This window comes from Myzus persicae, unplaced genomic scaffold, assembly GCF_001856785.1.
Source record: "Myzus persicae strain clone G006 unplaced genomic scaffold, MPER_G0061.0, whole genome shotgun sequence".
Taxonomy (NCBI): Eukaryota; Metazoa; Arthropoda; class Insecta; order Hemiptera; family Aphididae; genus Myzus; species Myzus persicae.
In genome coordinates, this window is record NW_019102693.1 from 1 (window position 1) to 15,035 (window position 15,035).

Genomic DNA, 15,035 nt, shown 5'->3' on the forward strand with positions numbered 1-15,035 from the left:
ATATCATTGCTAATAATAACGAACAATTTTGTTTTATGAAAAATAATGAAAGCATACCAATATTCACTTGTTACACAAATTTAGTTATGTTGTGTGAAGTACGTGAAATTTTTGCTGATGGTACTTTTACAGTTTTACATATTGTCCATCATATTTTTATCAACTATATACAATCCACGTATTACAAAACAATTATTATCTGCCTTTGATTTATTGTTTTTTTAATTCGAAATCAACTGATAAATATAAGGAAATGTCGACATTAATTAAAGAATTTTGTAAAAAAATAATTAACAAAGTAATACAAATTAACAAAATACATTTGGATTTTGAAAAAAGTGCACATATTGCAATCGAAGAATCATTTCCAATTGTACAAATTATTGCGTGTCAATTTCATTTGGATCAGAGCTGGTATCGTAAAATCCAATCAAATAATTATTTACTTAATCCGTATAAAAATAATACAGAAATAGGGTTATGGTTAAAATATTTTTTTGGTCTAGCATTCTTACCAACTGAACAAGTTGATGATGGTTTTGTAGAGCTCATTTCTATAGCTCCTACAGACAACCATACGTTTACTGATTATATTTTAGAAAATTATAATAATAAAGAGTCTCAATTTCCACCAAATATTTGGGCAGAAACTCCCATAAATAATACTAGGACAACCAACGGACCCGAAGCTTTCCATAAACATTTCAATGCACAATTTTACCATCCACATCCAAACATACACCATGTAGTAGACGTTCTAACTAACATTCATGCAGAAACTGCATTAAAAATAAATAATATAAAAAAAGATCAATTCAATTACACTAGAAAAGAGGCTGAACTTAAAAGGAAATTTTTGATTGATAATTGGAATGCTTATGACAAAGGAGACATAACACTAAATGAATACTTAAAAATTATGGGAATTCGTTATCGAGGAAATAAAATATAAATATTATAATTACATAATATATTATTTTTTTTTTTTATAAAACTTGACTTTCATTATTTTGATTAATATAATATTACTATTTTTATTTAACACGAGTATAAATAACTTACGTATTTTATAACACTTTGTATTATTATTTATTTTATTCATTGTACTTATATTATTTTGATTATTTTACAAAATAAATAGTAACTTACACTTTATAAAACTTGTTACCTATATTATATTATTATTTATTTTATTTTATTTGTATGTATATATATTATGCATGTATGTACATATTTTATATACTTTTTAAATGTTTTTATATACATTTTACATTTCAGTGCCCAAACGCGGTATCTTTTTAGGGATATAGAGTGCCCAAACTTTGTGTGAATTTTGAATACTAAACAGGTAAAAATGCCCAAACGTGCTGCACCGCTCATGCCGTGTGCCCGTGTCCTACGTAGGTAATGGCGAAAATAAACGAATCCGATAATCGCTGTACGGACCCGACCGGTACGATTCTGAGAACGAATGAAAGTGTCCAACTGTCCAAGCGATACCTAACGATTATGTCCATCGTATCATGCATATTATTTTGTATGCGATAAAGCAAAATTTGCAACTCACAGTTTCAATCGCAACATTTTGGTCTTTTGTCGGGATATCGAGACAGAGAGCTCAATATCGGCGACAGTCCCGATATATCGGGACGGATGGCAATCCTAAATAAATCTATACTTACTTTAAAAATAAATCATAATAAGCACAATAGCTTATCCACCCACTGTTAGTATGGGATGCACAGATCCATTTTCTATGTTTCTCAAATCATTGCAGTTGTGTTAGACTACATTTATTTTATTGGTTGTAATTGCAAACGGAATAATAGGATCATCAATATTATCTTCCTCTTGAAGTAGGTTATTTGTCAAGGTATGATTTATAGTGGCGACACTAGAATTTATTACATTTTTACTAAAAATATTAAACATTTTAAATTTAAAACGAGTTCAAAAGTCAAAACAACGAAAATGTTGAATGTAGATAACTAATTGTAAGCCTGTAACTGTAATTGTCTGTAAAAACTGTAGGTACGTATCTAAATGTGACGGGCCCGCGAAACTACGATGTGCATTGTGCAAACCGCAAGTGTACAAAGTAAAAATACACGCAGCCAAATGATAAAATGTAAAATAACTTTATTATCAAATACCAACTAATTAATAACACCCATAACATTTTAAATTAAATTCTATATTAATGTACTTCTATTTTATATTAATGTATTGAATCAAGCACGTATCCAGGATCAATTTTCGGGGGGGGGGGTTGAACCCCTAAAACCCCCCCTGTATAGAATAATTACGACAGTACACTCCGCTCCCGCATCGCAGCACCCTTACTATAGCTCTTATGAACGGATAATCTATACACACTGCTGGCATTATAATATTGACGTTAATTAATGTCGATTGTTAAGCGTTGGTCGGGAATCTAGGAAAAATATTTTAAAATAAAACCTACTGATTTTAAGTCTTTCGGTGCACAGTACATTTTACTGGGCAATACACTTAATTTAATAAACGTATTTGATGTTTCCATTGACCATTATAGATTAAAATAACTTAGGATCTTAAAACTCATATTTTGATAACTTATTCATTTTACAAGACAATAAATTATTATTTATAAAACCAGAAGGCTTGCTACTACCAATATTATAAAAAACCGGTACAGAAAATTTGGGAGCTCTAATTTCGATATTGGGAGTGCTAAGCACTCCCAAGCCCCCCTCTAGTTGCGCCTACAGTAGCAACACACAAAAATCATATATAATTGTAAAATTGCAGTACCTATATAATACTATAATAGTATACTTCTGGATATATTTAGTTGAAATTGTCGAATAATTCTGGTATTTAGAAAAATAAACGGACCCGAAATCTAGCTGGTGCTGGCCGATTAATAATAATATATGATGACACTGGCTAGTAATAAACGATGTTTTGTTTTAAACAATCGGCGACGGCCTAGGACGAAATTCGAAATCTGTTCACTCGCACTTTATATTTCTGACCGTTACTCGCACCATAAACCTGAAAATTCCAAAATGGCTGAATCATACAACACTGAAACCGCCTTCGACGTCGGAGCCACATTGAATGGCTTGATTAAGATCACTAAAGAAATAGACTACCAAACGATGGAAAACCAATTAGGCGTTTTCGACAACTACGACGAGGATCCCACCGTCGAAGATCTAGCGATACTTCTGGATTATGCGAAAAAGTTTGTGGGCGGCGACGCGCCGTCGTTCATAATCCCTAAACCGGACGAGGACTCCAGCAATGGACCGGCAGAGGAGATGATTATAGAAGACGCGGTTGTCGCGCCCGCGGAACAGGAAGCGGACGTAACAGCGAAACGTGACGACGCGGTGGACGTCACGCCAGTGAGGGGCACCGAAGTAAGAAACAGTTTTGGGGACTTGGTCGGTTGGCTGGGCCCGGGGTCGACGAAAACAACGCGCGTACCTCCTGGCGCGCGGACGACGGAGCTCGTGTCCGCCGCTTGGAGAGGCGTCACGGGCGCCGTACTCGCGCTGTGCTGCTGTTGTTCCCTGAAGTGAAGGCGTCCGAGAGCCCCCCCCCCCCTCGCCGAGAGCAGCAGACAAAGCGAGGCGAAGTGGGGCCGAGTGAAGGTATACGTGAAAGTGCACTTCTATAGGGCGATGGGCGGTAAGTCGCCATACACGTTCTCCGCGGCCACCGGCGGCGGCGTGACGGGTTAGCGGACGTCGCGAGCTCGAGGACGCCGACACGCGAGACCCTCTGGCGGCGCGGCGGACGTTCGGCTGCTTCGGTCGCGAGTGACGACGACGACGACGACATGACTTCGACGGCGACGGTGGCTGTCGGTATACCAGCGAGGGTATCGACGCCGCCCCGCGGTACCTGCGATGACGACTGCAGTGCTGCACGGAGACGACTAGTGCCGGCAACGGCGGGGACCACAGAGCTCCATCCGAGCTTAGGTCACCTAACCTTTCGCCGGCACGACAGTCGACGTCTTCGGAGCCCGCAGCACCGTCGAGCGCATAACATCGCGCACTACCCGCTCGTCGGCCAACCGTCATCCTCGTCGTCCATCTCGCGGCCGTCGTGGCCGGGCTTCGTCCGCTGCCATGGTCGTCTGCGTCCCGAGCAAACGCGCCCGCGACCCTCGTCCGCCCAGAGGGACCGGCCGGACATCTGTGTATTGGTAACCAGTGGCCATTTACGTCTTGCCGACACCATTGCACCACCCGCTCGCCATCACGTACCCCCCACTTCACTTTGTCTTGTCTGATGCCTTTTTTTTTTGTTATATATTGTTTATATTGTTTTTTGCAATTTATTGCTTTGCACCTATACTGTGTTTTTTTTCAATTTTCGGCACACAACCATTCAAAATTTTGCAATGTCCTGCGTTTTTCATTGTTCGTATTAAAGAGTATGATTTTCTTTGTTTCGACAGAATAATGGACTATAAAAAATATAAGCGAACAATGTTGTTATATTACGTACCAATAATATCAATAAAATGTATCGAAGGTCTTGGCTACGTGAAAGTACAAGTTTATCGGTGTAGTGAGATTTATCCTGCCTCAAAACATGATACCAGACACAAAAATCAATACATTAATCACTCGACTCAGAATCGTATATAATAATACTAATAACTATTGTTTGTGTTTTTGTTGTATCAACACCACGTAGGTATATTGTTTTCGTAAAAGTGTAGGAACTTAGAGTAAAGCTACTAGAGTCAGACGAGTGACGATCGAATCTGCACACGTTGTCCATCGACGAATAGTATAAAACATTTGACATTTAAATGAATAAAGAAATTGAAATAAAAAAAATAAAAACACTTATATACCTAAGCTATAATAACCTTTGTTGAAGAAAATTGATTAATAAAAAAAAATATCCGTAAACAGCTCAAAACGAGTCAAAATATTTTGAGTATAGTATAGGTGAACCATAGGAAATCACAAAATAAACATAGTAGTAGTATATGCCATTGGAGGTGTACAATTACACATACTAGACACAAAGTACAGAGCTGGGCACTAAAAGGGCTGATTTTCGATAAATTATAATATAAAAAAACGAATACAAATTTATTTATTTATTAAACTAACTAGCCATTTACTTTTTAAAAATTATGTCCTCACGATGGTGGCGATCTCTTCCTAAGCACTCTTCTAGCGTCTAGCCTACTTCGCATATACTTTTCACTTGTATCTACACGGTGTATCACTTATTCATTCTTAGAGCTGTACTGCCGATTTCTTCTTTAATTTTGTTTTTGAGTTGATCAATAAGTATTTCGAGGTTTCTGTGCATAGGTTTTACTTTTTAAATACCCCAACAAAAAAAAAGTCAGATACTGATAAATTAGGTGATTGAGGTGGCCAATTTCCAACGATATTATAACATAAACACGTTCTTCATCACTCCAATGCTTCATGTTTACTTTATAGCATGTTGTTTTTGACCTATTATGATATTTAGTAAGAATTCTTATCTCAAGTATTAAATTGGAAAAATCGACTGTTTCGGTGCCATACCCTGTATACAATTCAAAATGTGAATAAATGTATTAATTATAATTTATTAGGAATTCATTAAACATTTAATATAAATATAATGCACACATTACTTGTCTTATTCAAAACATTTTTTATCTTGATTTGTATTTTGTACAAATAGTATTTAAAAAGGCGGTATTTCGTTTAGACAATATACTTATATGTATGTGCAGTGGCGTATCTATGCTGGGGAGCTTGAGGGCTTCAGCCCCCCACCATTGGCCCTGTTTTGGCATAAAAATTATATAAAAAAAGTCAAAGTATCAATCCATTATATTTCTGAAAATGGTTTTGATGAAACATTTTCAGTTTTATCAATTATTTGTAGAGGTTATCTCGATTACGGAATATAGTCATAACGACCTAGTATAAGGTAACGGATATCAAATTCTGATTTACTTTATTAACAGCCCCCCCCCCCAAAGCTGGGTATGGGCACTGGTTTTTATGATAAAAATATATTACATATATATTATAATATTAATGGGATGGTTAAATAATCTAGTATTATTAGTTTATGTAAAAACCATAGACCTCATACTATATAGATAAGAACTGTGTATAACAATAGCATTACGAGAGACATAACAACATATCACATTGTTGTAGCCTATGTTAACGAAAAAATACATTTTCTATATATCTATAATCTTCATCCGTATATCTTAATCCGCCCTGTCTAGACTCTAGAATATAGTGAATTAGTGTGTGAATGATAAATTATGAGAAACTGTTCATAACTTTTTCAATGGACAATCCATTACACGATATTCAAGGATACCAAATACAACTTCGTACTTGAGGATCAAACATTCAAACCAAGCAGAAGTAATGAAACAGATGCTGAAGACAGTCGTGTTACACTTAATGAACCTGATGATTGAAGCTAGGTAAATTATGACCACGAAAATGTGTGTGCATTTTGAAACCAGTAAGTTGAGTTCCGGATATAAAAATGGAGAGCACTCGAGTTGCACCTTATAAAAAAGGTATACATGAATTGCGTTTCAAAATACCCAGGACTCAATTCGTGTACTTTAATAATCAAGGGTTCTTACACAACTTATCAATGAAATAAATAATGAATAATAAATAACAATTATATATTAGTATATATGTTAATGTATCAATATTGTTAATTTATGATGATTATATAACAAAAAAAAAATATATATACATATAATCACAAGTCAATAAAAAATAAAAAAGTAAATAAACATCGAATCAAAATCAATATGGTCCTAAATATAATATAATAAATAAATAATAATTGTAATGATATCAATCAAAATGTCAGTCAAAAATTAGGCTTATACTTACTATACGATAAACGTTTTACAAAATCTAAATTTGTTATTTTATTTTCATTTACAGATATACTATAGGTAGAGTAAAGACGCCTTTATAATTATTGCACCACGAAGAACCCCTGAAAACGAAAAAAATGCTTCTACCTAACCAATATGGCGGGACTCAATCGTGTGTACTTTTTTTACGGGACGCAACTAAGGTGCCACGTAAAGGGATAGTGGGTAAAATATACTATATAGTATATATTAATACAATAACCCGATTTGAGTTTGTTGTATCCTTATCATTATGGTTTTTACGAAGAGCATGATATTATAAAAAACAAATACATTTTAATTTAATTATAATAATAGAAATTAAACTTATTTTTAATTTATGCAATTTATACCAAGAACATAATATTTATAATTTATTTATACCATATATTTATGTAAAACATACTATTATAATAAAAAAATATCTTTTAATTTAAACAATAAATATAAGATTCGACTCCTTGTAAAGACGATTATTCGTTTCAAAAAAATTATTATTATTAATATTATTACTATAAATGATAAAAAAGATATGAACATAACTAGGTACTAACACTTTTTGTTGGGACCCAAATTACCGAGTTAATATAATTTGGGACCCAATTTACCAACTTGTTCCGTGCAAGGCCGTATCTCAAGAGTTAAGGAATATTAATTTCTCTTGGGCATCTTAAGTGTTATTTTTAAAAGCTATTAAAAATATCGATAGGTCCGCTTGAAATTCAAAATAAAAACTACTTTTATAGAGGAATGCACTGATTGACTGTCAACAGTGTACAGTGTAAACCAAAACTATTTTCGAATACCGATAAACCCGAAACTCTTATAAAAAACAAAAGAATATGGACAATTTAAAAACCATAACGAACAGAATAGAATAATAATAATAATCTAATCATTCTAATCAATATAATAATTATAATATCTAATATCATTGACTACAAAATTCTAAATAATATTATATTACATATATTTATGCTCGTAGAACGAAATATTATGCCATACAATATGTCTCATGCTGATCGCTAATTTTACTGTGTACATATGAATCTACTAAGAAAGGATTTTCGGAAATTCAACCCTTAAAAGGAAAATTAGGGTCGTAAGAATAAAATAGTGGCGTCACCAGCCCAGGAAAATCAAATTTTAGTTTTAAATATATACCAGGAGAGCCATCTTTCCAGTAGGGTTTGAACCCTACCCCCCTCCTATTTTTTTTGAAATAAGATTTAATTATTTTTTAAATAAAGATTAATTTAATTTAAATAATATTTTTATGCTTTCATACTTTATTGTATAATATAACATATTTATAAATCCCCCCCCTAAATATTTTTCTGGCTACGGCCTTGTGTGGGTATCAATAATAGTTTTATTACGATTAATATATATTGTTTTCTTTATTGTTTTCCATAAACAAGTTTATTATTATTCCTAATCATTATCAATAGAGTTCAATCCTTAGATCATATACAATGTATGGAGCTACTTCAATTATTTTATGTGTCAGAAACATCACTCCCCGCTTTTGAGTTATTTTGTATTGATTGTTGGCACGACGCTTGCGCAATAACGCGTTGATTCTTGAAATGAAATGGGTGGAGCTCACCCTCCACGGTGGATGGGATTATGTAGGTTACAGCTTGGTATACGAGCAGTACACTACATACGTAGTCCCACCCATTGTATATGATTTAAGGATCCCCCGGATGGCGGGGAACGCGCCAACTAACCCACGTGCAGGCTGACGTAATAGAATATAAGGGTGAAGGATAAATATGGTCATACTGTTCGATGTTATCCTCCATGACCCAGATAACCTAACTTACCCCGAATGACGCTGCAGGTGTGTATTGATTTTTGTTTGCTATACTACGACGCAATAACAATTTATTACTCTGCAACAAGTGCTCACGGGTCTCATTCGTTCGTTTCGCGTTAATATTATACTTTGTGGTTCATTTCATAATTGTATACAAGTCAATTCTGATCATTCGTCGGTGTTGTTCTTGGTAAGAGTGCACATTTTTGGTTACTGTCGAAGATTTCGTTGGAAATTCTAAAATTAATTTCGGAATTCATCCATAAAACTACACAAAACAATTAGGACAACAGGTGATTAAAAAAATATATATTTATTATGCTACTATACTAGTGACGTCTTCTGTTTATCCAACTTAACCTACTAAAAAGTAAAGTCACATGCATTTGTAAGGTAATATAATAAAAATAGTTGTAATTATATTATGACTTCGTTGATAATTTATGTTTGGAATAAATGTACCTATTTTGCTATAATTTCAATTGGTCAAATATTTGTTTGTGAAATAGTTTGATGATCTCGGTTGAACAAAGAACACATAAATCACTAGGTAGTCGGTATATTATATTTTATAGGTATCAATAACTAAATATTATGTATAATGCAGTGGTGTATACGGGATTTTGCTACCTCAGTCTACGTCTACTCCACTATTCACTAAGTCTAGGTGTACAATTTCCGACTTCAGCTAATTTCGTTAATAATCGTTTATACACCTAATCACAGATGAAATGTATTTTTGAAAGACCACTATAGTTTTTATAGATTTTTATACAAATATGATTTTCAAACCGATTTATTTAAATTTAGTTCTGGAATATTTAAAAATTAAAATGTAAATGTGTTTTTTACTTATTAGTTTTATTATTTTTTCTTCGTACCTCCAAGGACTTACCATGAAAACGCTATAATTATATAAATATTATTGTTTTTTAGGCATTCAATAGTAATTTATTTCGATAAATTAAATCCCATTATCTTAATCGCTCTCCCTCTTTTATTGTAGCTATAATAAGATCTCTCATGAAAAATATTATTCATACCTATAGGTATTAGATAGGTACTTAAAACATTTTCTGTATCTCTCTGCTATTATATAAAATAATTAAAAAAAAACCTGTGGGTATCAGTACCATAGACCTTATACTACTAGACAAGCAAAATTAGTGTATAGGAAGTATAATTACGAGTACATAGAAGGCGCTCGATCTTTACTCGTTTTCTCAATATGTTCGGTAGTGTAGGGTGGTACTGTAGTAGGGTAAGATAATATAATATAGATTATTGTATTTTGTCTAAAAGACAGCTTATACATCACTGTGTGATATTTGTTCACGTCACTCATAAATCATTGAACGATGAAAACACAAACTTAACATGTTATATAAATATATATTTTCAATTTTGATGTAGTGTAGGGACGTTGTTACCGTATACCATACTTTTTAAACATTAAAAACTGTTGTTACCTGTTACACCTGTTAGCTTCTATCAGTAAATGCAAACTCTTTGTCAGAGCCAAAGAAAAATATTATATCTAATCCAAAGAGTCAGACTCGGGAAGGACTGTGCACCCCTCTACTTATAACTCTTGCTGACGTATTCCTCGCTACACTAAATGATATTGAAAGACAATATAATAATATATATAACATTTTTTATAAAATTCCAATGAAATTTAAATATTTATTTAACTATTATCTTTGGTTGTGTGTACTGACATACCTACGTATTTTAAAGTACGTATTAATAAAATCATAATAATATATTGATTTTATAGTAGACTGATAATAATTACAAATTAAATATAAATAACAAAAATATCTAGGTAACCAAGAAACATATTATAACAAAATATGAATTATTATATTAAATATGTGTTTGTCGAGAGTGGGGGTTTACGACTCTGCGTTAAATAATTCGCTATCGCCTAATCGCTAATCGCTTGTGCAGTAAAAAAGAACTTCAACAATTATCATAGTTATGAGCAGTGTTTGGAAAGAACGTCGTTCATGAACGCACGTTCACGCGTTCACGTTCATAAATAGTGAACGATACGTGAACGTCACTCGTATTTTTAAAATAGAACGTGAACGTGAACGAGTTCATTTTTTTAGTGAACGTTCCGAACACTGGTTATGAGTATTGAAATATAAAAAGCATTTTAGATAAAACATCCAATGGTGGTTTGCAAAATTTATCAAGGATAGATTGCACTAACTTTTTTCGAATTGCACTCTAGAAAGAATAGAATAATGATCAAATATTGAACTTGGGTTCAAAAAGGAATGTTCGAATTGCACTTGGTCCTATTATTATAATAAAATCTATTTTCTAACTAATATCATTCGTTGGTCGTTTTAAGAATAATTTGTAATTTTAATATCTTAATAGTTTATTGTTTTTACTATAGGTACCTAATATTGCTAATAATAAAATAAATAAAAATAATAATAATATAATTTAATAACTACGGTACCTATTTAAAAACAACAATATTTAAAAATACTCATAAAAAACTTGTTAATATTTTTAAAATTCATAAATAGCTATAATTTAAATTTTAAATAACTTTTTTTCCGTTCAAAAAACCAGAAACGAGTGTGAACTGTTTAGCACAATTCTGCCACCCGTTGGAGTTTATTCGCCAAATGCAAAATTTGAAATACCTAATACATAGGTAGTTACAACTTAAATAAGTATTTAAAACAATAATAATGAATATGTATTTACATTATTTCTCATTTGAAATACGTTGGGTAAAAACGTCACTTTTCCAAACTATTGGTATGTTTGGTTTATTAATATTATTTTTGTATAGTACCCATACTTTTATTTTGTTTTTAAAAGCATGATAATTTTCTAAAAAAATTTATATTTACATTTCTTTAACATACAACATGTTTTAATGGATCATCCAGATTCCTGATTTTCTAAGTAGGTATAGAACATTACCTTCCAAAAGCTGAAAATAATCTGTCCTAGTATGTACCTATAATTGGTCAATTTTTTATACATTTTAAAACTATTTCAATTTAGATTTTTAGATACTGAGATAGATTTTAATTTGGTATTTAAAGGTTCCTAACTAAAGTTCAATTGATTTTGATTTATATAAATATTTGCTAAACTTAACACCATGCATAATTTAATTGGGCAATAAACTATTTTTGAAATAAATTATATTAATTATGTAAGTAGGTAACTATTTCTGTACTTCAAAAAAATAAAATTGTACTAGAGTTAATAATTGCATTTAACAATTATTATATGAGAGGACTATCATTTAAAAATTCATAAATTGATAAATATTACCTACTTTAAAAAGTTAGCAAGACAGAAATAAGGTTACCTACCTTATAATTTATAACTTTAAAAAGGATATATTCTAATACAACCTAATATAAAATATATTTTGAAAAATTTTCATGAAGTTAATTTTGTAGTTATTAGTTGTATTTTGAGAATGCTTTACTATTTTAGTGATTAATAAATGTAAGAAATATAAATATAAATTTTATTTTATATTTCTTACTAATGAATTATCGTCATTTACATTGTGAATATATAATGACCATAATCTTCATTATTATATATTTTACTAATTACATTAAAGTATTTTTCAGGTTCATCATATGAAAAGTGTTGAAGTATAAGAATCAGTCACCAAGAAATACGAAGAAAAATTTATGATCTAAGGATAATTTTTAGAAAGATTCTGAAACAAATACATCTACAAAATAATACTAATTTTGTCTGAAAAAAATAAAATTTTAATTCTACTATGAACCGAGGACCAAATCAACGAAGACCAGCTTCTACTCAGAGAGTAAATGGAATTAACCAAGCCAGGTTTTCCAATATAGCTTATAATGGAGCATTCAATCCTGCCATGAATCCTATTATTACTCATAATAATATGACCCATAATAATCATGGAACAGTACAAAATAATGGTCAAATCTTTCGTCAAGTCAATAACTATCCTGCAATTCGAAATGAACACATTGCATTTGGTATTGAACCTAATAATAACATAGTGCATCGACGAAAAAATCAAATTGTTCCATCTGTTGGTCACATTTTACAGCTTTCTCAATCTTCAGTGAATTATTTTCGTCCAGGTAATTTCTAATCTTGTTAATTTAAAATGTTAATAAATAATAATTTAGAGTCTATACTTAAGAGTTTTGCATTTTTAAAATCATAATAAATTCCACACAATTCCACTTTTTTTTTATTATTACATAAATATTGTTTTTATATTTATGTATATTTTTGTAAATACTTATTAGCACGGTTCGGGACTTACCACAATTATAATCATCAAAATAAAGGCTAAAATACTTCGTTATAACCACACTGAAATACACATTTAGAAATATTAAAATAAGCAAAAAATAAGCTGGCTAGCTAACCTAACTAACGAGTAGCTACCGGACTAACCGTTGTTTATTACTAGAAAATATGATTCAAACGGGTAAAATTATTTTTAGTTCTAGTGAATAAAAACCAAAAAAAAAACGGAAATCAACTAGAATTTCTAGGTTTTTGTACTGAAAATAAGCATTTTTTTTAAAAACTGTTGAAAAAAGCACTTTCAAATGTAATAGGTAATTGAACATGTTGTAACATGACATACACTTCCATAACACTGCTAGATTTTATGAGAAACCATCCAAATAAGCAAATGTTATTAGTCCTGAGCCTTCCTTATTAGGTATACCTAGTATATTTTTAAATCTTTGGAATTTTTTTAAACTAATAATACCTTATTGTTTAAAGTTAAAATTTGACTTATTTAGGTAAGTTAGGTTTTTTGATTATGCGTTTTTGATTTTGTAGAACCTACTAATAATTTGTATCACATAATCTCACCGATTACAACTCCAGAGGCTGTTGAAAGACGGAGACCAATTATTATTGATGGCTTAAATATTGGTTACTCGTAAGTATATTCTACATACAGTTTATTCTAGCTACCTTTTACAATAATGTTGAGTAAAATTATAATAAGATTAAGACCTAAGGACAGAAGTGATTAAAATTATATTTTGTTTTTACAATAATAAATTATAATATCCACTAAGAGAGAATCAATCTCGTATTTTGATTCATATACTACAGATAGGTAGATAATAGCCCAATAGCCAATAGGCTAACATGCTTATGGGTGTGCGCTGAATTAGATTTGTCAGATAAATCATTGTTACATAACCTTACACAGTTACACATATAATGTAAGACCTTCCTCGAAATCTTTTGATTATTTACTACAACTATTACTACATCTAGGGTTAAAATATCTGCAAATAATTAGGTAGTGTCCATTTTTTAAATTAATTTCGGTGTTAATATATATTTATATCACTAATTATTGTCCTCACAAAAAGTTTTGTTTTTATTATATATGGACATATTAAACTTAGAATAAGACTTTGTGATAATATTAAAAGCTTAAAATGTTAATAAATAATGGGTTTGTTGTTTATATATTTAGACATGGAAAACACAAGAAATTTTCTGCAATTGGCATGTTTTTATGTGTACAGTTTTTCATCTTCCAAGGATTTAAATCCGTGAAAGTTATGATACCACAACATCATAGAGGAATGCCTGGAACACCAACTCATTCAATCATTAGTTTTTTGATTGACCAGGGTCATATTTATTTTACACCCAGTAGAGAAATTCAAAACGTTCGTCTGACATGCTACACTGATCGGTAATCTTAAATTTATTTAGTATTATATACATCATATTATCATTTTAGATTTTACTGTTAAATGTTTTAGTATAATTAGTTATTACATATATTATGAATAAAATATGACAGTGCTATCTAGTATATAACTTAACAGCAATCCATTATACAAAAAACTAATTTAGTACAATTTTATACCTACTTTTTGAATGGGCTCTGACTTCATGTTATGAATATATTACATACATAAACAATAACTATTGTTATATTTCTGTGCATATTATTAACATAACTTGCTCAAACCTAAAGTTCCATCACTCATTTGAAAAAAACTAGTTTTCTATGATGAAGTATTAATACCTACCTATTATTATGCACAACTATACTTTTAAAAAACTATAGTAGGTATAGCTGCATATTAGCATTTACAGTGTTACATATTTTATAACTTTGAGAAAGGATGTAAATAATTACAATTTCTATATTTTTTTTTGCTTTTACTGCTTAGGATAGATCTTAGTATACAATATATTAGTATAATAGTAGCAGCGGCGTAAACAGGAATTTTCATTGGGGGGGGGGGGGGG

At 31.2% G+C, this 15,035-nt stretch overlaps 1 protein-coding gene across 1 annotated transcript in view; it reads left to right on the top strand.

Annotated features, from left to right (window-relative positions):
• The first annotated feature begins 8,760 nt into the window (after window positions 1-8,760).
• LOC111032960 (endoribonuclease rege-1-like) overlaps window positions 8,761-15,035 on the top strand; it is a 9,736-nt gene continuing 3,461 nt past the window's right edge. Inside the window, exons 1-5 of the mRNA XM_022313464.1 lie at window positions 8,761-9,037; window positions 12,371-12,868; window positions 13,590-13,692; window positions 14,245-14,469; window positions 14,507-14,543. Of these exons, the coding sequence (XP_022169156.1) occupies window positions 12,529-12,868; window positions 13,590-13,692; window positions 14,245-14,469; window positions 14,507-14,543 (705 nt within the window). The 5' untranslated portion in view covers window positions 8,761-9,037; window positions 12,371-12,528. The remainder of the gene's footprint in view (window positions 9,038-12,370; window positions 12,869-13,589; window positions 13,693-14,244; window positions 14,470-14,506; window positions 14,544-15,035) is intronic.